The 26,227-nt window shown below is 36.1% G+C and overlaps 1 protein-coding gene across 2 annotated transcripts; it reads right to left on the reverse strand.

Moving 5' to 3' along the window:
- Positions 1 to 310: 310 nt before the first annotated feature.
- On the reverse strand, positions 311 to 25,780 carry LOC121384574. 2 transcript variants are annotated; one of them, XM_041515031.1, is made up of 14 exons: positions 25,643 to 25,780; positions 22,414 to 22,504; positions 18,631 to 18,842; positions 15,595 to 15,796; positions 14,581 to 14,730; positions 12,399 to 12,541; positions 10,610 to 10,835; positions 8,371 to 8,508; positions 7,685 to 7,831; positions 6,698 to 6,807; positions 4,439 to 4,637; positions 3,420 to 3,554; positions 1,883 to 2,053; positions 311 to 678 (listed from the first exon to the last, which is right to left on the reverse strand). In XM_041515031.1, the coding sequence occupies exons 1-14, from the start codon at positions 25,700 to 25,702 to the stop codon at positions 401 to 403; spliced, it is 2,262 nt and encodes a 753-aa protein (XP_041370965.1). In that variant the 5' UTR covers positions 25,703 to 25,780; the 3' UTR covers positions 311 to 400. The 2 variants fall into 2 exon arrangements, with proteins under 2 accessions (XP_041370965.1, XP_041370964.1); XM_041515030.1 differs by lacking the exon at positions 4,439 to 4,637 and adding an exon at positions 4,698 to 4,902.
- Between the last annotated feature and the right edge of the window lie 447 nt (positions 25,781 to 26,227).

Below are 26,227 nucleotides of genomic sequence, written 5' to 3' on the forward strand. Positions count from 1 at the left end.
CATTTATACAAATTATTAGTTTTTTCACACTTAAAGAGACATACCCTAGTTTTTAAACACTACAGCATATTTTTCACTATTAGAGCCGTTTATGATCACTGAAATCAAACATTACTTTTATTATTTAGATTATCCATTTCCGTAGAACCGAAGTGTTTTTGGTCATCCTGATGTTTGTAGTACCAAAAATAACATTTTTCATATTTTTAAAAATGCACGTTGGTCTGACAAGTAGCGGTTTATTGATTCGAATTCCAGTCTTTTTTAAGGATATTTCCTGTTTTAACGTCACAGACTCTTATTTCACTCTACTGTAACTTTATCCAGATGAGTTATAGGTTTGTAAATTAACTAAACTTAGTGTCTTATTTTTTACGGGTTAAAACTAGGGGATGCGCCTTTAATTTTTTAAAGTGTAAAAGTTAATTTTAAATCTTCCTTTAAAACTATCCTCTCCTGGAAGATATGGATACCACAGTATATAATTTGTGTTCCAAATATTGTTGTAGAAGTTAAAGGCCATGCTAGTTATCTCCTCTTGTTTGATTGGATCCAGAGGAACCGGAAATGGTGAAGGAGGGTGGGCTTTGGTTCCCACGTACACAAGTGGAACATTCTGAGTGATCAGCTGTAGGCCATTCCCATCCTTATCCAAGTAGAAAGCACCATTGTCTGTGGCTAAAAGAGAGATGATAAAACTTCAATGATTGTGACAAATAGAATTTAAAGAGACTGCAATGAGTTTGCAGCTTAAAATTACATACTGAAGATGGTTCATTCCCATCATTATCCATGTAGAAAGCACCATTGTCTGTGGCTAAAAGAGAGATGATAAAACTTCACTGATTGTGACAAATAGAATTTGGGACAGACCCTTTAAAATGTAAATAATGCATGTCTAATCTACAGTGCATGTAGTAGATGAAAATTATAATCCATTTACAAAAGATAAACTTGTAATTTTGTGCTTTTGGATAATATTGTTGTTTGCAATATAAGTCAAAATAAAAGACTTTAAATGGTATCCCCCTACACAACTTCAATGGTTGAGTTTTCTTAGTTAGCTTAATCCTAGATCAGTTAAATGTAAAACAGATCAATAAATAAAAAATGACATCTGCACCTGTCAAAGATCACAGATGAGTATGACAATTAACAAAAATATCTTGAGGCATTTTGTATCTTGTAAGTTACAGGGCCATAACTCTGTCACAAATGGGTAAATCGCCATGAACATCAACTTGATCTTAGTACGACAATTAATGTCATGATGCACTCATTTGGAATAATTGCAACTATCAGAATTCATGACATCTTATAATTATATCCAAGTTTATTCTTATTTGTTAGCTTAAATAAAGTAGAAACAAGTGCCCAATAGGCTTTAAAATGTCCCCAGTACTCACATTAATATGTACCATAAATATTTGGGTCTGCATCCACTGCAACAGTTTGAATAAATGAATAAATGTATGTTTAATGACACCCCAGCACAAAAAAAAGAAGAGATTGGCTAGGTAAGTATGTCAATAGTAAACAACTGGCCTCGGTGGCGCAGTGGTTAAGCCATCGGACTACAGGCTGGTGGATACAAGGTTCACAGCCCAGTACCAGCTCCAACCCAGTGCAAATTCTTAAGGGTTCAATGGGTAGGTGTACGGCCACTACACTCTTCTCTCTCTCACTAACCACTAACCAACTAACAACTAACCCACTGTTCTGGACAGACAGCCCACATAGCTGAGGTGTGTGCCCAGGACAGCATGCTTGAACCTAATTGGATATAAGCACGAAAATATAAGTTGAATTTTTTTTTAAAACTAAAAACAAACAGTTTGAATGCAAGAGTGAAACATTTTCTCATAGTAAATAGTCGTCTCACCATGAACATACTGACTCCCATTCTTGACGACGTTTGCTGGATCAACGAGATGACCTGTTTTTGAAATTAGCCATCGATGTGACGACTGCGACACGGGCATGAAGTTGAATGACAGAGACTCGGCGAGCCGTGTTGAAGTCTTCTGGAACCACTGAACTGTCACATCCAGTCCTGTAAAACAAACACAATGCTTTGATCATTAAGAACTCTCATATGTATACAAGTTTCCAAATATACTCTTCAATAAAGTAGTGGAACCTGAAATATTAATGTTAATATCAACTATTAGACCGAACATACGTTTTGACCACAGACATCCTAGTAAAGAACGTTCAGGTCTGTTTATCAACACACTGAAACACATTCCATAGTTTGCACATACATCAGGACACGTAGTTTCCTCATACACGTGCGAGGGGTGTCATTCTCGATTTTGACAATTTCCAGGAAGGTCCATTAATCACTGTGGAACATTATGTCTGTCAATCTTTTTCATTCTGTTGATCATACAGTTGTTATTATTTTGTTTTTAGTCATTTTTCTTTTCTGAATTTGCTATTTACTGATTTAAAAATGTCAACTTTCAAATTTCACTTCTGATTCCAATAGTCCTTCAAGATCTTTGGTGGTCATAAAACCTACTGTAATACTGAACTACCGGTTGTAATGTTTGCCCAATTAATTCACTATTATCATATAACCATTCCCCATAGCTAATATACCTTACAATTTTAGCAATTGTAAATTCTTATTAGAGTTTCCCTACTTTTTTTGAAGAGTAGATATTAGAAAAACATACCAGAAGTCCTCTAAAATACCCGTTGGGCAAATCTGGAAATTCAAGATAAAAACCAAAATGTCCCCTGCTATTCCCAGAACCAGATGTCATACAAATAGAATCCGTGATGTAATATTCATGATACTTCTTTTAAAAACAAAAATTAAATGCAACTATCTACTAAAGAAAAAAGAAAGAAATGTTTTATTTAACGACGCACTCAACACATTTTATTTATGGTTATATGGAAGGAAATGTTTTATATAACAACGCACTCAACACATTTTACTTACGGTTATATGGCGTCAGACATATGGTTAAGGACCACACAGACATTGAGAGAGGAAACCTGCTGTCGCCACTTCATGGGCTACTCTTTTCGATTAGCAGCAAGGGATCTTTTACATGCACCATCCCACAGACAGGGTAGTACATACCACAGCCGTTGATATACCAGTCGTGATGCACTGGCTGGAACGAGAAATAGCCCAATGGGCCCACCGACAGGGACTGATCCCAGACCGACTGCGCATCAAGTGAGCGCTGTACCACTGGGCTACGTCCCGCCCAATTATCTACCAAGTTTCATTGATCTAGGACTTATAGATTGTGAAAAAGGAATTTAAGTGTAAAACTATAATACAAAGGTTCATGCCTTCATCACCGTTGGAAAAGTAATAGTAAAATGTCGAGATTTACTCCGTAAAAGTGAGACAAAAGGCTGGATACATGTGACATTTGACTGATGACCTCGCTTACCTCCTGGGTAGCCCTGTGGTGAGGGTGATCTAGAGGTGTACTGTATCCACACTTTTCTAGGAGCCCCATACAGCTCATAGCTTTCACGATCCTTTGGGACCAATTTCACCAAAAAATCACAGTGCTCTGATGTATCTGTGGGAAAACGAAAATGGAAAGTAACACACTTTGTCAACCAAATTTTCATATAGTGATGAAAAGATATAAGGGAACACATTACATTTTAGATCACTTTAGTTCACTAATAGCATAGTTATGTTTGTATAAAATAGAAAAATATAACACAGGACTGAATGTCATTAATATGTGGTTGAATGATAGTAACGTGGCTAGGTTGTTGACACTGAGGATGAATATTTATGTGCTTAACTTTATTTCATTCCATCAGAATTTACCACACTTATAATATACTGAAGAAGATGTAGGTTATCTCACTTAACAAGAAATATTTAATCTACAATGCAAAACATTTTAGAAAATGTTTACTAATTGTGATATAAGCATAATGTTTTTTTTAATACACAGATCAGGTTTGCATTTACAAATGTTTCATTAAAAGATATTACAAGGTACTGAAAGAAAGAACTTGATGTATTTAAGTCCTGTTTTGTTTCAAAATATTACATGATTAGTTATATTTTTTAAAAGCATACACCTTGGAAGTTGGCTTAAGGTGGTGGATTGGCCTCCCAACTCTGAAACAGAGGTGGCTACATTATATATTAGACCCTCTTTAGTTGATAGGTGAACTAAATAACTTCTTTTTTAAATATAAACATTTAACTGTTTTTGTTATTGAGTTTCAGCATGGAATCACACAATCTTTGCTCTGGAATCAAACAGGTCCTATCCAAGTTGCTCTCAATTAAATATATTGTGATTAAATTATTCTATCTCCTAAACATTTTGAAATGAAAAACAGAATTATATACAGTGCCATAAAAAGTGGAAATATTCCCTCCCAAGAGTTTAATGTACCTTGCCTCAGTGATAGCGAAAACTCAACAAATTGTTCATACCTTCATTTTTGTACAAGTCACTGATAAAAAAATTCCAGTTCTGTGACAAAGGATTAGCATTTTTAGTAGAGTTTGGCTTGTCATAGCCGGCACCGTACGCATAGTAGTTATACTGCTTAGCCATGTTCTCAAAATCACTCTCATTGAACGTAGTGTAAAGCATTTGCCCCATCGCCTTTCCACCAGAAGCCCAATTTATCTGAAAGAACCAAACCAAACAACTGGCGAAAATGTTCACAAAAAACTAAAATGAACAAACCAGTTTTCTGGTACAGACTTTCCATGATAAACTGCCAAGTCTTGGACACAGGGGCAGCGTTTTGGGTGGAGTTGGGTTTGTCGTATCCAAACAGAATCCCATTTCCCACGAAGTTGAATATCTTCCCCATGTGGATGAAGTCAGTCTCGTTGTATGTCGAGTATAAGAATCCTCCAAAATGGCTGTCTTTTGACGCCCACTCTATCTACATAAAGTTTAATACATATAAATACACCTTACAAGCTTCCATTTCGTATCATGTTTATGTCCCAAGTGAAATAATTTTTAACTGATAAGAAAATTATTACACGAGGGACATAAACTGATTCAAAATGGCAGCGAGTTTAATATCCTATTTATTACCCACAATCGATCTCAATTTATATCACTGATTTCATTTGCTTGACGTTCTGGTAAGGTTTTAGTGTGCCAATCGATGACATCACCTTATTATTACTATTATTTATTGCCATACATACGATACATATAAGAATTCTTTGTCATTTTTTAGGAATTTATCGATGTATAAAAGTCACAAATGGTATAAAATTGAGTAGCTTAGCGAAACGATTTTATACTACATTTGTGACTTTTATACATCGATAAATTCCCAAAAACATTAGAAACAATTCTTATAATTACAAACAGTACAAGAAGTGTACCTTAAAACACTCAAAAATAATTTCTTTCGTTCTTACTGTCAACCATGTTCTGTAAATAAACGTAGGAATACATGTATACATACTATTGGATTTTTTGGGGTTTTTTTTTAACAGAATAAAAACAAATAAAAAATATATTGTAATTTTTTTTATATTTATAACATGAATATCTCATCCAGTTTCCCTTATGTTTTTTAATCAAGAAAACAGGTCACTTCCTTGTTCTATTTTTAAAACGATCACCGAACTGGGTCATTGGGCTTCTCGCCCATCCAGCTAAAAATAGTTCCAATCAATCTTGGTCTTCCGTGATGACGTATTTTTATGAGGTTTATGGAAGGATAATGCTTTTTAGTGACGTCAGCCAATCAGAATACCGTATTTGACCGGAAATTAGCCCATGTCTTTGAATAAGCCCCCCTCCATTTTGATAGCATTTAAGAAATTAGGCCCTCATTCGTAAATAAGCCCACCCCCAACTTCGTCACCTTATAAATAACACAAAACTGCAAGTTTGCTCAAAGTTCATTTAAAAGGTCATACCTCCTGCAAATAATTAAACACACAAATGTAACACAATATTTTACCACCAGTGAGATTTAGTAGTCTAACAGTAACAGTGTGTAACATTGTTTTCAATTTCATGCCTGCAGTATTTCTTTGAAGTACCCAAACCCAAGTCTGAACTAAAACCAATGTCTATTTTTACCACCACACTGTGTCCGCAGTTAATGCTAATTAGGCAAATACCTTATTCTGATTGGCTAAGAACAATGGCCTAGATTGACAATTCTTTGTAGTGTAAGCTGGCTGCCTGTCAGAAACGTGTGTATACACTATTGAGTTTGTTGTTTTAAGTCTTCTCAGCATTAAATTTTGAATGTAAATAAACAGCACTGGTAAGTAATTGTAACATAGAAGGTGCGTTTCTGATAATTAGATACTAGTAAAAAAAAAATTGTAATTAATAAACTATTATTTATTAATAACAAATGGAACACTAATTAATAGATGTGCTACTGGACGTTTTTCATTTTCTTCCTAGTTCATTTAATTATTATTTATTTTAATTATTAGTTTTTTTGTGTTTTTTTCAACAAAACTGGCCCCTTGTCTGGGAATAAGCCCACCCCATGCTAAGCTTACAATGAGTTGTCTTGGCCCCCTGGGCTAATTTCCGGTCAAATACGGTACAGTAAATCGTATAAATTCGGAAATTTTGTAATTATATGATAATACTGAATGAAGAAAAGCATGTACAGTAATCTACTTGTTTTACAGTACATGAACTTTAGTATCCAAAGCTGTAATTGGCTATCAAAGTATAAGATATATTACCTGATTGTAAGGATCAAAGAGATTGGCCAGTGAACCATCAGATCCAAACTGCAACCTGATTCCATCACTACAGATGAAAGGCACGGAGTAATTGTCAATCCGCTTGTATCCTGTAATTTTTATAAATCTAAATAAATCACAATCCTCACTGGGCAGCATTTCAAAGCACTGAAAACATATCTAGGGATCTGGAAAAGTCTGGTGTTTTTACTGAGAAAATTAAGAAGTGAAATTGAGACCATTTTGCTTTTTAATTTTTGGGTGTTAATCCCCAAAAGCAGTCATCAAAATTAACATTTTCTTATAGTCTGTCCCACAGGGAACTCCTTTTTTTTCATCCTATGGAATTTACTACAAGTTATTTATGTCGGAGTCGATTGATTTGTAAATTGCACACAAAGATAGTATGTTTTAGTTTTTTCCAAAACACTTTTACTTTTCTTCTTACATCAAACCAAACTGAATTTATTTACAAACAACATGATTATAGAATGAAGGGACAGGCTTCAGTTTTGTTCTAAAATGAAGTTTAATTCGGCAAATAAATTATGAAATCTATCTTGGAAAAAGTTAATGCTAGAATTAACTTCCCTTACATGGTCCTTATTTTGTTGCATTTTGAATGGCTAGTAAAACTAATGTAGGCTATATATATATATATATATATACAGTGTTCGAGATTAACGGTATCCCGATATCCCGGGGATACCAGAATTTAATTTTGGATACCAGACTTCAAGAACCCATTATCCCACCGGGATGCCATATAATACTAAATTCTCAGGTGGGATACCAGATTTTGAAATGTTAGTATCCAACTGGGATACTGGCAAAAAAAATTAATCTCGAACACTGATATATATACCAACTAAATTTGTCAAACTGCTAAGAATATTTTTATATCCAACTTAAAGGGGGAAAAAATCATCAAAATGTTCTGATGAAAGTTAGTAACATAGTACTGAAATATTATAAAAATCAAGTAACCTGTAAGACTGGGTTGTTTGGGAGTGAGAAGATCATAGTTTTGTTTGATTTCACTTGCCACTGGATGTGTACCAAGACTCTGTAGCGCGAGGTCCAAGAATGCCCGCTGTTCAACCCATGACTTCACACAGTTTGTGAAGTTTTTACCTGAAAAAAAAAAAATTTGAAATTATAATCATTATACATGTACTTATTGACTACTCTTCTTCTGAAAGACAAAAGTAAAAGATAGGTCCATTCAACAATTAGTTAATCAAAATTGTGCATATTTAATACACAATTGTCCCCTCTAAAATTACATAATTCTTATCAATAACCCACTTTCCCTGTCATTATAACATACTTTGACCAATATTATTGGATTTTTTTGATTTTTTGATTTATTAATAAATACTACATAAAAAATCATTTGTTAAAGAACAAAATAGCATTGACTAGCTGCATTTTATTTTATAAATAAAAATGAAACAAATGATTTGAAAATGTTATATAACTCTTAACTAAAACCCCATCCCTCCCTCATAATGTTCTGTAATGCATCCCATAATACTCCTTTCCCCACTAGAACATTATGCAATTGCTGAAAAGCCACATACGTGCCATTTCCAAACGTATCAATAATATTACAGGTGTGAAAGTTATTTCTTAATTGATCAAAACATCAGGTCTATGTAGCTAATACTAACCATTTCGAACTTTTTCAAAGGCTTTATTTGACCAGTTAATGTTGTCGTATACTGTCGGAAGGCCCCACGTGTGTTCTGGAAGTTTGACGAGAAACCTAGCCGCATTCTTAATCCTGGGGTCATCTCCCTGACACCGTTCTGAAAAGTAGAGTATCGAAGTCTTAATTCATTTTGAAATAACTCAAAGCAGAGATATAAGACATAACCATGGAACTTAATACACACAAGGCTGCAATGTACCTATTGTAAATATGAAAAACACACCAAAACCGTGTAAGAAATTATTATTGTTTCTTTAGAACTTCAAAAATTATATTACACTGACAGACCAGCTGATTGACTGACTGAATGATCAACTGTCTGATGCAATGACTGACTGTGACATACTAATAGGATATTAAACGAGCTTCCATTTCATATCATGTTTATGTCCCAAGTGAAATATTATCAATTGACACAAGCTTTTATGAAGAACATAAATAGGATAAGAGTTTGTGTCGAATTTAATATCCTATACTGTAAACCATGAAAAAAATGCGTGCGTATAAATTTCACGTCGTTTGTGTCCAACATTATGTCGCGAAATTAATATGCACGCACTATTTTCCAGTTTGAAGTGTGCACAGCCTATACACGAGCTCTCCTTGATGGCGACTAATCGTTAATTGTTTTATGTAACCAATCGATGGCGACTAATCATTTATTGTTTTATCTACCAAAGGGTGTTAACAGTTAACAACTGAAGCTGTGAGTTGTGATTCTAATACAGGTGAGGTGGGTAGGGCCTAATCCCATCTATAGACTCTGTACCAGGCACAATTGCTTGATGTAGGATAACAGAATATTGATTTACAGACAGTAACTTTATAACAATTACAGTGAGCTGTCTTTATCCACTTTTTTTTTTAGCTGTCAACGGTCGTTCGCGGAATTTACACGTCGCGAACATGCGCTAAGGTATACATTCGCGAAAAAAACACGTCGCAATATTAATACGGTTTACAGTATATTACCCACAATCGATCTTAATTTATATCACTGATCTCATTTGGTTGACGTTCTGGTAAGGTTGTAGTGTGCCAATCGAAGTGTTACGTCCCACTTGGCATTTTAGTAGGACGGATCACTTTGATATGTACCAAGATATTTTTAACCATATGGGTAGTAATATTACTGACCAACTGTGACATACCGTTACTCACTGAAAGGGGATGAGTGGGTAGTGTAGGCTGAACTAAAAAAACTCAATTTACTTTATTGAGTCTACTGGAGCTAATTAATAATTCAATTTATCATCCATTAAAGGCTTTTGTAGGAGATATCGCTGGCACCATAATTTGATATCCTAGGAGATATCGCTTCTTATGATCTTGATTGGTCAAATTTTAATCACAAGACATTATTTTGTTACGTCACTATGTACATTATGTTTCAGCGCTAAACCTATCATTAATGATGTCACACCACTGTCGTTCTGCTAATTAACGAGTCTACCACTGCCAAATATAGTGACATTCAACCCACATTACTGATATTGTCTACAAGTGTCGCAAATGAAACGAATGATAATGGATGAAAAAAAGAATACCCCCCTTGTGTCTTGTATTTATCCATCACTTGGTTAACGATGTCTGCAATAACAAGAACATTTGCCTACACCACCCTGTGCAACTGGAGTAAAGATGTGGTGGACAAGGCTTCACAAAATGCAACTGTGCAAGCCTCGGGTTTCATACTTTTATCAACTCATGCTGATAAATAGAGGATACTCCCCTCGTGTCTTGTGATATCATATAATTTGTCAGCACGAGTTAATAAAAGTATGAAATCCGAGGCTTATCAAGGATTTTATACTTTTATTAATGAGTGCTGATAAATTATGATATTACAAGACACAAGGGGGTATTCTTTTTTTCATCCATTATCATTCGTTTCATTTGCGACAGTTGTAAACAATGCCAGTAATGTGGTTTGAATGTCAGCGGTAGACTCGTTAACTAGCAGAATGGCAGTGGTGTGATGTCATTAATGATAGGTTTAGTGCTGAAACAAACACAGTGACGTAACAAAACATTGTCTTGTGATTAAAATTTGACCAATCAAGATTTGGATGATAAAAACATTTTAGTGCCAGTGATATCTCCTACAAAAGCCTTTAATGGATGATAAATTATGATATCACATGACACTCAGAGCATATCCTCTGTAAACGAGGAGCATGAGACTATGAAGGACTCACGAGACAGAAAGCAGTCTTGTAAGGTATTGCTGAACGTCCAGTACTTGGACATCTTCACGGGGTCGGAGGCTATTCCCTGGATCCAGGTATCGCCCACTTCAAATGTGCCCACCGGCAGAGTGTGCTTTATCGGCTGCAGAGATTCGATGTATCGGTCAAATGTTGAGGCCTCAAGCTGGGCTCCAGGAAATTCTGTTCGCAGTATTTCATAGTTGCCCAGAATTTCCTGTAAGAGAAAACATTTGAGCAGAAATGTCATGGTGGCAACTCACATAATACACCCCCAGCGGTATGATGGATTGCAGTGTCAATCATTCCAATCAGTGACATCAAAGGCCATAGTGTGAACTGTTCTGACTGTGGAAAAGTGTCCGAATAACCATACATGTTAGACACCAAATAGTCATAGTCATAAAATGTGTTGAGGTGTCATTAAACAAAATTTCAATCGATCCTAGATTGTACATCAGCTGATCACTGTACTACTGAGCTACGTCCCACCCTCTAGCTACTTGAAATAACCTCTTTGAAATGGCTTCAAAATGGTATTAAAGGCGTATTGTCACAGACACTGACCTATTTAATGACCTAACAAAGTATTACCTAAAGAAAAATAATTTGATTTGTCCCTAAATGTACTTTATTCAAACATCTTCATAACCACCACACTCCATTTATTAATGACATTTTGTAAAAATAATTGAATTATGGCAATGGTCCATAATTAAAAAACTAAAATTGCCGAGAGGATGACATGAATTTCACTCCATCATGGTTCAGTTATGGTGATACGATAGCTAGATTTGGTTTCCAACAATTAATGTAATTTTTATTTATTATCCATTTTTAGAGAAATAAGTTCCTTAAATCCATGACAGTATGCCTTTAATAGCGCCTCTAGATTTCAAAATTTTCTGGGTGACCCCCTAGTGTCAGCAAGATGTTATAAATAAAACCAATCAGAATGTAAACTTAACCTATGCACCACTTCCAATCAATGTCTGTTAATTTAAATTAAAGTGTGGGACCTAGTTCAGTTGGTTAAGCTTTCGCCTGAGGTGCTTGAGTCATCGGATCGAAACCCCTTGGTGGATTCATTCTCGGACTGTTTTTTATTCTGTGTCAACCGGTACCACACAACTGGTATATTAAAGTCTGTGCTAAAGTATATATAAAAGATCACTTGCTAATTGGAAAATGTAGCGGATGTCTTCTAAAACTATGTCAGAATTATCAAATGTATGTGAGTAATAAATCTATGTGCTCTAGTGGTGTTGTTAAACATGTTTTTTGGGGGGGTTTTTAATTCTTTTTTTTTCTTTTTTATTGGCAAAGGTAAAGTTTATAAAACATAAATTACAAAATACAAGAAAAAAGAACAACATACTATACACACAGCACGTAAACAGTTAGTTCATACATACTTTTAGAGAAGAAACCCACACCCACAGACTACTCTTTTACTCTTTCCCATTAACCTTAATTTTTTTTTACATGGAAACAAATAATTTATCAGAGTGGAAAGTAGGTTACGAAAAAAATCTGGAAGTTTTAATTCTGGCCCTTGGGTTATGGATGCACAATAATCTAAAATGGCATTTCCTATTCAAAATGTATGCAAATATCAGCCAGAACACCATCAAAAGTTTTGGATGGAGAACATAGACAATTTCATACAAACAGTGGAAAACCCAGAAACAACATACAGACGATTAAAAATCCCGAATTCTAGATAAATCTGAAAACGTTAATCTCTGATTTATATCAAGACTTTACCACAAGGTCTCACCTGAACGCTGAGGGGCGGTCCACTGTTGTCAGATCTGAAGGCGAAACACAAGACTTGAGAAAACCCCTCAATTATTAGACAGTTTTTCTTTGACAGACCATGGGGGTCACCAGGGGTTGGTCCTGGATTTTCTGGGTATCCACCTGAAGTACACAAATTAAAAAATAACTGGAACTCTCAGGACATTCTACAGCCATCCAAATTCAAGCTCATCATGGATGGCAATGTAGTATATATAATATAGACAATAACTTACGAGTTACGAGGAATTACAAATTATCTGTACCGAGTGAAATTAAAGCTCGTGACTGACAACATTAATTTCATGAGTATCGAGTGGGTTATTGTATTTATTACCCATAGTGTAAATAGTTTAGAAACTTAAACTTTAAACTTCTTACATGACACAAACTATATAATATAAAAGATGTGAAAGTCTGAGGAAACTGATGACGTCACGAAAGAAAAGCAATGACATCAAAAGCTATCTTTAGGTACACAAATCAAATGTAAGCAAGAGAGGTCACATTTGTAATGAACTGATGTTTCTAGTGGGAACGTGAATAAACTACAAAGAAATTAGTTTAGAGCATGTTTAATTGTTAACAAGAACAAATTGCTTAAACGATTTCAACAAATCAATGAGAGACTTAACAGTCGAGAAAACCGACGACGTCACCAAACTAACGTCACGACGTCAGCGGAGAAAGATAGCTTCTATCTTTCCCTAGAGAAAGATAGCTTCTATCTTTCCATAGAGAAAGATTAAAAATATATTCACTTGCATCTCACTGCCCATATGGGTAATAAAACAAAGTAAATACCCAATAATCATAAAAATGGCGTTGCAGATCAATTTTGCAACAGCACTGCCTGATGACAGATGATATGAATTTTCAAGACTAATTTACTATGAGAATACTGATTAAGATAAAATATCATCAAAGAATTCATACACAAACCTTGAAAAGTACGTAATTTTATTACACACTAGTGTAAGATATTGCTCATGTCATAACAATCACTCAGTATCTAACTACATTTGTACCTGTAGCATAATATTGGCGTGACGTGAGTATGACCTAGATCACTTGCTGACCCAATTCATAGAAAAACAACTTGTAGGTATCGACATCTGCTTACTTCTGCATTGCGGCTTGTTTGCAGATGGTTTGTAATAAATAAAATACTAAACCAGCTTGCTTGTCATACCATTTTCATGAAACTCGGTTACAGTGTTGGTATCTGAGTCGCCTTCACTCGTCAAATCCTAAAACTGTTTACTCATTTCATAAAAATGGTATGACAGGCAAGCTCTTTTAGTATTCTATATATATATATATATATATATATATATATATATATATATATCTATAAGTTATATCTGGTTCATTCAGCATAACTTCATGATTCAGAATTACTGCTATTAAAACTGGTCTATTATAAAGTTGGGTGAACCTCAAAAACATATTTATAGAGAATATGTTTTGAGTAGATATTACAGTCTTGCTTTTAAATAAACTTCTTTTTATGTCAAATAAACAATCCATAACAAAAAGACTGCAATTTTACCACTAGGGGAAATTCATAACCATCAACATTTCCACTAAAGTACATTCAGGGCTTCTAGAATTTGTATAAAATCCACTAGCCATCTGATCAGGGATATAAAAAATTCACTAGCCATGATTAAAAATGTACTAGCCATGATTAAAAATTTACTAGCCATGATTAAAAATTTACTAGCCCTACTTTACTTTGCTTCTTTACTTTAAGTTAATACAATTTTACTAAATAATAAAAATAATGAGATATGTCACCAAAAGAGGGAGATAGAGATTAAAAACATTAATGTTGGGTGGTGGTGATGGGGCAGGATATTCATATTTTCAAAATTGACTTTCACTAGTCATTGGCCATGGCAGTATTAGTTATTTACTAGCCCAACATTGAATATCACTAGCCATGGGAGTGGGGCTACCATAATCTAGACGCCCAGTCATTTTTGCCACCCTTGCCTCCTCCTAAAAATGTCCATTAAAAATGTTTATTCTGCCAGAGACATTTCTAGACTTTCTACGTTTTCTTTCTTTCTTTTTAGTTTTTTAGTGTGGGGGGTGGGGGTGTGATCTCGAGGCACTTAACATCATACACTAATATAAATGTTGTAGCAAGAGAATACCTGGATGCCAGAAACCAATGACTTCACTGCCTTCAAACCTCCATAAGAACGGGTTGTGTACAGCGGGTGGGCTGGTTCCAGAGTTTACGCCAACAGACACTGCGGCAACTCCATACTTGACAAGACTTGGAACAACAGACTGAGTCATGCCTAGAAATATATCAACAATAAATTGGTGTTCATACATAATCATATTAAACAAAAAAGTAATATAAATTCCATGTATGGTATTACAGTAAAACCCCTCTAAACTGGACCCTTTGTAAATATCAGCACAGAACATAACCTCTCTAAACCATATTCCCTTTAAAACCAGACTTTTACTTAGTTTAATAGGTGTCTGGTTTAGAGGGGTTTCACTAGTTCATATAATTATGTTTTATATAAAACCTTAAACATTTCTCTTATTCCCCAAACTGTTATCATTTCACCGTACGGTAAGTCTAAGTGAAATGGGGAAATATCCTCTAAAAATAGACTAGGGATCGTCTTCATAACATATGGTTTCTAGAATTTTTATAAAATCCACTAGCCATGAGATCAGTGATTTTAAAAATTCACTAGCCATGGGAGTGTGGCTACCATAATCTAGAAGCCCTGCATAACCGTTACTTCTCAGAGGCACATATATGTTTAGAATTATTAAAAATGTATTTCATGTCACTGCAAACACCAGGATGACCATAAACACTTCGAATGTATGGAAATGGATATTCTAAACAATAAAATATAAATAATGTCTCATTTCAATTATCAAAACTGTCTTTAATAGTAAAATATATACCGTAGTGTTTAAAAACTACCTAGTGTCTATCACTTTAATAATGAAAAGTACTTTTGGTGAGACAATAAACAATAAACAATAAAATATACGTTAATATCTCATTTCAATTATCAAAATTATCTTTAATAGTAAAATATATACTACATAGCGTTTAAAAACTAGGGTCTGTCACTTTAATAATGAAAAGTACTTTTGGTGAGACAGAAACAGACTATAATAACCCGACCCACCTGGGACGTCTCTCTGACTGAGAGCTGCGAACCGTCTCTTGATTCCAAACATGGCATCCACGTTCAGACTGATGTTGAGGCCCAGTTCAAACACCAGTTTGTTCATGTTTTCTGGCTGCATGTTCATTGGCCCAGCATGCCACGCAATGTCGCCTCGCTGAACAGCCGCCTTGAACGCAGATTTCTCAGTAGCATTTGGACACTGAATAATATTAACAATCCCAGCTTTGAAGGCAAAATTCACACAAGGTTCATACACAAAATGTGTAAGTAAATATTCACACAAGGTCCATACACAATTTGAGAGGCAAAATTCACACACGGTTCATATACAAAATTTGTAAGGAAATATTCACACAAGTTTCATGCACAATTTGAGAGGCAAAATTCACACACGGTTAATACACAAAATTTGTAAGGAAATATTCACACACGGTTCATACACAACTTCGAAGTGAAAATTTCAAGTACTTTTTAAGCACTTTTCACTGTAAAATTACAATTTTCAAGGGATTTTGCCTTCACTATATTCAATTGGTAAAACTTAATCTCATATATTGTTTTGGTCAGTATTTGTAACAGCATATCCGGCACTTTTCGATATTTATGATAAAATGACAGAGACTCGTAAAAACTAACAATACCACCAGCTGACAAATTTGTAATTATGAGAAAATAAACTTGAGGAAGATAAATGTTAATATTTATCAGCAGAAATAGACAATTCAAGCATTTTTTAAGATGATTTTGTCAAATACCAGCACTTTTCATGGGTTTTGGTATATTCAAGGGCTAAGCATTAAGACAATTCAAATTCAAGCACTTTTCAAATCTGTGTGAACCTTGTGACATTTAGTAGTGTGTGATTATTTGTGCAAGCAATATTATATTCTGGGCATGCAGATCATAATATTTCATGGAAACCATATTTCTGTTTGAGCGATGGTTATACACAGCTTCAATTGTAAGTTCTAAAATTTATGGTTGCAAACTTAAAAATCGCTACGGACCAATTTCACAAGATATTCTTAAGTCTAGTTTGGCATGTAAACATAAATTTGATTACTACTAACAGAACAATTGAAACCATATGCCATATACACTGCTATATCCTCTATAATGATGTAATATTCTGTGTGAAATAGATATTAAACACATGTAAGCCTATGACAGGTATAACTGTTAGTAACAAATCAAATGTAAATTTACAATGTTTTGTGAAATTCGCAAAGTGATTTTATCACTAAGAACACCATAAGTGCATTTCTACCGTATGTACTTAAAGCCGCACACCCTAGTTCCATCCAGCGAAAATAAATTATAATTTGGTTAATCTACAAACCTGTAACACACTTAGATCACGTTTTTATCAAATGGAGTGAAAAAACAGGTTTTATATCGATAAATACCATGGGAATCCCCATGTCCCAATTGCTTGAAATAATTTTGAAAGTTAGTATTCTGATGTCACCGGTAGATGTCGCTCGAAGCAGAACAATGCCTACGTCACGACAAATTTCACAGACTTGGGGTGCGTTCGTTTCACCTCTCCTGGACATGTTCCAACTGTTCTGTCCTGGTTGTATCCCCTCTCCAGATATCGTAAGACTTAGCAAAATTATTGGTTTTAAGGGTTTGTAACGTTTTGTATTGAGACACTTACTTGTCTGAACTTTATTGTTACTGAAAATGTTCACGAACTGTGAAGAAAAATCTCACAAATGAACAACAACAAATCGGATGTTGATTGTGCGAACCGTGCACGAGAAAACAAACCGAACCAAAATGATAACGGTCACGTGATATACCAACGTCTGTGACATTGAAATGGAAATATCCCCTCTAAAAATAGATAGGACCTCGCTTGCTTAACATTTTTTTCTCGACAACACGTCTTGTGAAAAAATGCAAAAAATGCATTTCGTGGTTTTACAAACATCAGGATTACCAAAAAGCATTTCAGGTGAATGGAAATGTGTATTCTAAATAATAAAATGTAAGTAAAGTGCAATTTTATTTGTGAAAAATGGGGTTTAATAGCGAAAAACAATGCCGTAATGGTTAACAAATAAACGTAACTAGGGTGTGTCCCTTTAAGGTGATCACTTTGTGAAACGGGCTCAAACTTCATCGATGTAATCCCAAAATTAATGTATTGGGTGTAAGCATGAATACATGTAAAATGGTGGATTGTGTGTTTGTATGGGTGCGTGCATGTATATGTATGTGTGTGTAAGTCAGGGTGTGTGTGTGACTGTGTGTGTGTAAGTGTATGTGCATCTATGTCCATGTATGAGTGTACATTCAACTAGGGTCTCCACGAGTACACGAGTACTTGGGCCAGACCTAGCAAGACTTGAGTCCGTTCACAAGACTCAAACCACTAAAAGAAAGAGTGCTCTCATTTAATTATATTTTCTTACGTCATTTTACCATAATTATGCTTGCTGGCGGTAACAAAATTACAGGGCTATGAGACATGAAGGGAAAACATCAGTCACATGTGCGGAATTCAATACAATGGCATAATTTGGCATCTATGTTCAGTGCTGGAATTAAGTTGCATAATGCTATTTTACTTTATTCCTGAGTCTCATTATCATCTAGTGTAAATGTCGGGTACTCGGGTCTGGGTTGAGTTTGACCCTCGAGTACTCGAGTTCAATATTTTGGACTCGTGGAGGCCCTACATCCAACTGTGTAGATTAATTCAAACCTGGCTAAATTTGTTTAACAGAGTTATGCCCCTTGAATGAAGTCTAACTTTATGTGGCCATAACTGTCAAAAATAGGTAAATATCCATGAAAGTCAAACTTGATCTGTAGCTCTATTTGATAAAACTAAACACAACATTTCAGCTCAATATCTCGAGGCATTGTGAGAAAAACAAAGTCCGGAAAACTAAATTTGGGACAGACGAACAGAAACAAAACTTACAGTCCCCAACGACTGAACAGGAAGGGGACTAAAAACTTGATTATATAATACAACTTACTATGTGAGAATGCACCTTTAAAAACAGAGCACGCACTCACCTTTAAAGGAATCTGGTTAAGCACCAAATCTGGGCAGTCCAAATACAAACTGACAAGCCACGGATGTGTGGTGTAGATAAAGCTTTCGACATATTCACCTTTCCGCAGCTCCTGAGAAAGGTTAATAGCTCGAGGGAAGTACTCAGTAAAATAGGTATTTATGACATTGTTAACAAAACCAGTCTTCTTTGGAATGCCGTTGTATCCAACATCTGCAAAAAATGTTTACAAAAAAAAATTAATTATAAACTCATTTTATTATTAAATATGTTTACTTTAGTTTGTAAAGTCATTTTATTATTAAATGTGTTTGTTTAAGCTATCAATTTTGATTACAACAGACTTATAGGTCAGGGCATAGCGTAATCTGGATCCGGGTGGGTTGAAATATGAACTTAGTGAACCTGTTTGTCTATATTTTCCATGGAGAACTACATGTATATGAATAGCCTAGTATTGGACTGAAAAACCTTAGCGAGTGTGTGTATGTGTTTGGATGAACCTCCACAACTACATGTATATGAATAGCCTAGTATTGGACTGAAAAACCTTAGCGAGTGTGTGTATGTGTTTGGATGAACCTCCACAACTACATGTATATGAATAGCCTACCGGTAGTATTGGACTGAAAAACCTTAGCGAGTGCGTGTATGTGTTTGGATGAACCTCCACAACTACATGTATATGAATAGCCTAGTATTGGACTGAAAAACCTTAGCGAGTGTGTGTATGTGTTTGGATGAACCTCCACAACTACATGTATATGAATAGCCTACCGGTAGTATTGGACTGAAAAACCTTAGCGAGTGTGTGTATGTGTTTGGATGAACCTCCACAACTACATGTATATGAATAGCCTAGTATTGGACTGAAAAACCTTAGCGAGTGTGTGTATGTGTTTGGATGAACCTCCACAACTACATGTATATGAATAGCCTACCGGTAGTATTGGACTGAAAAACCTTAGCGAGTGCGTGTATGTGTTTGGATGAACCTCCACAACTACATGTATATGAATAGCCTAGTATTGGACTGAAAAACCTTAGCGAGTGCGTGTATGTGTTTGGATGAACCTCCTGAACTCCCCCACCTATATCCCTGTGATAAAGAATTAAATTTCCTGTTATTGCCTTTAAAAAAACATCATGCCTTTACGTGTGTATTAAAATTTCCATTACTATGATGTACTTTTTGTGCTCTAGGTGATTCTATATATAGTGCACATAAAGAGTTAGTTTGTTTTGTTTAACGACACCACTAGAGCATATTGATTTATTAATCATTGGCTGTTGGATGTCAAACATTTGGTAATTTGACAGTTTGTTTTGTTTAACGACACCACTAGAGCATATTCATTTATTAATCATCGGCTGTTGGATGTCAAACATTTGGTAATTTGACACAGCCTTAGAGAGAAAACCCACTACATTTTTCCATTAGTAGCAAAGGATCTTTTATACACACTATCCCAGACAGGACAGCACATACCATGGCCTTTGATATACCAGTTGTGATGCACTGGCTAGAATGAGAAATTGATGAGGATTGATTCTAGACCGACTGCCCATCGAATGAGCACTAACCACTGGGCCATGTTCCACCCCAAAAAGAGAGCAGTAGCCAAAGACAGAATGGTACATATAACTGTGGATCTAGCTGTGATGTTCCACCCCAAAAAGAGAGCAGTAGCCAAAGACAGAATGGTACATATAACTGTGGATCTAGCTGTGATGTTCCACCCCAAAAAGAGAGCAGTAGCCAAAGACAGAATGGTACATATAACTGTGGATCTAGCTGTGATGTTCCACCCCAAAAAGAGAGCAGTAGCCAAAGACAGAATGGTACATATAACTGTGGATCTAGCTGTGATGTTCCACCCCAAAAAGAGAGCAGTAGCCAAAGACAGAATGGTACATATAACTGTGGATCTAGCTGTGATGTTCCACCCCAAAAAGAGAGCAGTAGCCAAAGACCAAAGACAGGGTGGGGGGAAATAAAATTGTCAATCACCAATGGGGGTGGGTGGGTGGGTGGGGGGGGGGAACTTTTTTTTTATCACATCAGTGGAAAAAACCCCCACAAATTGTATATATTTTACATAATGGAATAAATAATATAAAAAATAACCATGTAGCTGTTCTGCTTACTCCCACTTGTTAACAAAAAGGTGGAAACCTTTTGTTAATTTTAAAATCCTTTATAATTATCGGATACACTACATTCAACAATAAATACATTTATAGATTATTTCAGTATATTTTATGCTATTTTAAGCAGTCTGTATTGCACAAAAGCCTCTTGCTTCGGACTAGGACACTCGATCCGACAGAGCTCCGTACATAGGTGTTGACAGGTGTTGATTGTAATCAACTGCAAACTCTGGGTCCTTTGTTTTAATTGGAGTGTAATACCTTGATGGCTCTCTCACCAAGAATGGTGTTATTGTTAATGTCTGTTTAATCTCTTGACCGGCTCAGCGACTTTGACAAAATTAATGTCTAGCCTAGTGGCTATGGATTGACACTGCTGTAGGTCCGACTTCACTGACTGGCGATAACTACTTAGGCAGACTTTAAAATCACAGACGTCTGAAACACCAGCCATATTGACCACTATTTATTTATTATTTTAAATCGTGCATGAGATACCGATGTCTGGGCAGGCTGGTCCACTTGACGGATAAGAATTTGTTCCAATAATAGAAATGGACAGATGCTTTGGACCGACAAGAATGACGAAAGTGGGACTGGCAAACACACGATCGAGAATCAGTCCCAGACCGGGAGAAAAGGGCTTTTCTCCACCCCTGATGTAGGTGTATGCATGCACACACACAAATAACTAAGACCAAAACAAAAGGGAAAAGAACTTTTTAATTTGTGTTTTTATTCCAAACACCCAATGTGAACTTTTACATTACTGTCTCGATAGTAGGAAACATGAAACGCAATGTCAATGTTTTTGTTCAATAAATCAAGTTATTAAGTCACAATATATTATTGTAACTATAGATATACTATTTTTAACTAGGGGCCATTCAAATATTACGTACCGGTAACGCTATTTTGGTAAAAATTAGACACCTACCCACCCTCTTGTAACGCCCTGTAGCACTAGACTATACACCCCCCAAATTATTACGTAACGCTTGGAGATCCCCCCCCCCCCCCCCCCCCCTCCCAACACACAGACAAAGCAATGTGGCAATGTTTATTTATACCCATGTGTCCTGCAGATTTTCACTTGTGCCATTTTAATTGATCACCATCATGGTTGACAAAGAAAAATTATACCAGACCCTGAATCCAGAGAATCTCCTTGGGAAAACATATTGTAAATACAATATTAAAAAGTCTGGTGCATTTCAGCTTGATTTATAATTGTTTTGGGTTTACATTTACCTCTAAAACCAACATTATATATTGTTGTCATGGCACGTTTAAGAGAAAACAAATTTGTGTTACGTAACGCTGTTCAATACAGCACCCCACCCCTTGTAATGGCACATAATGCTTGGACTTACATCCCCCCCACCCCCATGAGCATTACGTAATATTTGAATGGCCCCCTATGAGATGAGTTTATTTATAAAACTAGGCATTTCAAATTTGTATAATTCGGAACCTTTCTGAATAAATGTGGAAAATTATGAACCATTGCAATATATACCAATAAATGTCAAACTTATCCCCTTTCCCTGGGAAGGGAGAAGTCACTTCTCTAACTTGTTCAGTTCTAGATTGGGACCTGTGTATATGTAATAAAATATAAATAACAACTTACCTAAATGATTCATAAAAATAATATGCACTTTTTCTATGGACTGTACTTCAGCATGGACTTCTTGAAATGATGTACCGGTACAGGTACCAAACTTACAAGAAAGAAAAAAAAGAAGAGTAATTTTAGATAAACTTAAGACTAATGCATTTGCCTAGACCCATTTTGAAGCAATATTCAGACATGTGTATGTGATATATTTGAAGGCCTAAATTGCAGGGTTTTTTCTTTTTTTTACAAAAATGCCTCTCAAAATACATGTAATTGAATTTTAACATGCCAATTCAATAGATTCAGTAAACCTACATATAACTGTATTTGACAAACAGAAACAAACTGGCAATCACACTCGCTAGTGGCTCCAAACAACAACAAACAAAAAAACCATTAAGGCCTTATAATGTATATACTACTCAAAAGAATTTAAGGGTCAGACGATATTTTCGACATTATTTTCTGAATGTCAATTATATTAGCTAGACCATAATGTCACGCATGGTATTGTTCCATTTTGACGAAAGTGGGTCTAAGCAACCCATAAATGAATTAAAATCCACTGTCATTGACATTGTCGACTAGTTCTAATGGCGAAAACATGCTTACATTTGCACGTAAATTAGGGCGAAAGCGAAAGGTCTGCTAAGTGCCCATAACTTGCTTTTTCACAAAGCGCTTCATTTGCACGCTTTGCACGTGTATTCCATGTTCCCAATGCTGAATTTCCGTATAATTGGAGCTTGCGTTCGTGTATAGTGCACACTCTAAATTCGACAATGGTACGACTTCAACTGACTATCGAAGATCGAGGAAGGGCTATTGCTTGGCTTCAGGATGGCAATACACAAAGAAATGTTGCTCTGAGACTTGGTGTCAGTCAGAGTGTCATTGGCCGACTGTGGCAACGGTACCAAGCAACGAATTCTGTTCGAAATCGTCCACGTTCAGGAAGACCCCGAAGCACTACAAATAGAGAGGACCGCTACATCACCAATATGGCTCTATGTCAACGCACAACCACTGCACGCCGAATACGTGACTATCTGCGGACTGCGACTGGAACTCGAGTGTCTGATCAAACCATACGCAATCGTCTGAGAGCCAATAATCTACGCTGCCGTCGCCAGGCTGTTCGACCACCACTCCTACCACGTCACAGAATGGCCAGACGTCACTGGTGTATGCTTCATCTGCGGTGGCAACGTGTTCAGTGGGGTCGAGTGATGTTCACTGATGAGTCCAGGTATAGTCTCCAGTTCAACGACGGTCGGGTTCGTGTCTACAGACGTCCTGGGGAGCGCTTCGCTGACGTTAACGTTAGACAACGTCACCGGTTCGGTGGTGGCAGCGTCATGGTGTGGGGCGGCATCTCTATCCACCACAGGACCCCCCTCTATGTGGTGGATGGCAATCTGAATGGAATCCGCTATCTGAATGAGATTATCTGGCCGTTGGTTCTCCCAGGCCTTCAGCAGATTGGCGGCGGGGCAGTTCTGCAGGATGACAATGCCAGACCCCACCGCGCCAGGGTGGTAACGGACTTTCTCAGACAACAAGGTATCGCCAGGATGGATTGGCCAGCATATTCGCCTGACTTGGCCCCAATAGAGCACGCCTGGGACGAATTAGGCAGTAGAGTTCGAGATAACCATCCCCTCCGGCCAACCTTCATGATCTGGGTGAACTTCTTATGGCAGAGTGGCAGGCCATTCCCCAAGAGTTCTTCAGACGTCTGATCAACAGCATGAGGCAACGATGTGTCAAGTGTATTTGCGCCAGGGATGGATTCACACACTATTAAACGAATGTTCTAATGTGTAAAATCCATGTTTGACAACCTTCAACTTTGACAGCATGTCATGTGACTTTCTTGTATACAGTGACGTTTATTTGTGGTTTTTTGTAAATATGGAACAATAAATAAAAAAATTGGTGTAGTTTACATCATCAATCTAATACACTCTGAAACTTCTTTGGTTATAAATTTTTGACCCTTAAATTCTTTTGAGTAGTATATTAGGTCTGGCAGCAAGTTATGATTCGGGCCAGCAAAATGTCCGGCAGGAATCTCAGCCAATTTGAGACCCTGAATACACTTGTTTAATACTACATAAATGTACTATTTACATTAATTGCGACAACAACACAATTGGATGTTTTTCGCAACTTCGTTACTGGGGAACCACGTACCAATGTGTTTCTCTTTCTGAATAAAATGTCAAACGTTGACAATACACCCCCACAAACTTTTTACTGTTAACCCGCACCTGACACTGGCGTAGCAGCAGCAATGTTTTTTTTAAAATATATTTTTACATGTATTGATATATATGTGTGTGTGCCCCCCTCCCAAATGTTTTGGTAACCCATGCCTGAATTCGTCAATGAATGGATCAGTCGTGAAATAGAAAGTTGAGGTATTATACTTCTGGGTTTTTCCGTTTATGATTCTGGCTAAATTAGGCAATTTTAACTGAGTAGATCACATTACTGACATTAATCATTGAACAAATCTTGTATTTTTGTTTGTATTTTAAAATCAAATATTTATCATCTTTAAAAAAGCTTTTGTGTGTAGTTTACATGAAAGTCTTATGCGCATGAGTATTATAGACAAACGAGATCATGCCAGTTTTACAAATTTCTAATCAGGTGTATTTTTTAAATGCCCTATAAATTTTTATTTATAATATTTCTGCGAATGTCAACCACTCCTATGTTAATCAGTAAACTTCGTAGAATAAATTTAGCCTGATGCCCTATAAATTTTTATTTATAATATTTCTGCGAATGTCAACCACTCCTATGTTAATCAGTAAACTTCGCAGAATAAATTTAGCCTGGAAGTCTACTTTTAAAATGCTATCAGTTTGTTTCAGGAAGGACTTTCCTTTGGCACTGTCATTAACCCTAACTATTTATGATAAGTAGGCCTATTTATAATGTTCTTTATATGTGACAGTGACAAAGGAAAGTCCTACCGACTTTCGTGTGTTTGGCTGGTCCACCACAACGTGATAAGTTAGGGAAATTTAGTTTAAATTATGGCATCATCTAAGTTTCATCCTTTTAAAGTTCAACTACAAAAATACTTTCACTTTCAAAATGAAATAATTTTAATAAACAAATCCATTTTATATCTATTCGTTATCAGAATCTAAAGTACAGGATACGTAAAATAGTAGATGGAACAAACAACTAATTTAATCTATAACGTATTATCAATGACACTTACTCCAAGTGCAATTAGGATACAAATGAAATTAACAAAACAGTTCTTCTTCTTAGCTGCCATTTTGTATGGTCACATGATTTCTTTTCAACACTCCGGATCCCTCGGTCGATTTTACGAATGATACCGGAGATACTCGAACTCCCAAAGGAAGGACGGAAGATAATGTTTTATTTAACGACACACTCAAAGATTTTATTTACGGTTATATGGCGTCATACACATAGTCACATAGTTAAGGACCACACAAATATTGAGAGAGGAAACCCGTTGTCGCCATTTAATGGGCTACTCTTTTTGATTAGCAGAAGGGGCGTACCCAGCTATTTTTGATGTGGATTCCAAATTTACAGTCGAGCACCGACGGTGATAGTTGTAGTAGGAAGGTCTGGGGCATCCCCCCTCCCCAAACTTTTTGAAACCTAGACGTCATATGGTGTACTCTGGCGACTTTGAGAACTAATTTTACACATATAAATAAACTTGGAAATCGCAATTTTACAATCTAATTAAAATTAGCTCCACTATTACATGTGGATCTAACACCAGCCAGTTGGAGCTCATGTCCACCAATCAAAGCCTTACTTG

This window comes from Gigantopelta aegis, chromosome 10, assembly GCF_016097555.1.
Source record: "Gigantopelta aegis isolate Gae_Host chromosome 10, Gae_host_genome, whole genome shotgun sequence".
NCBI classification, from domain to species: Eukaryota; Metazoa; Mollusca; class Gastropoda; order Neomphalida; family Peltospiridae; genus Gigantopelta; species Gigantopelta aegis.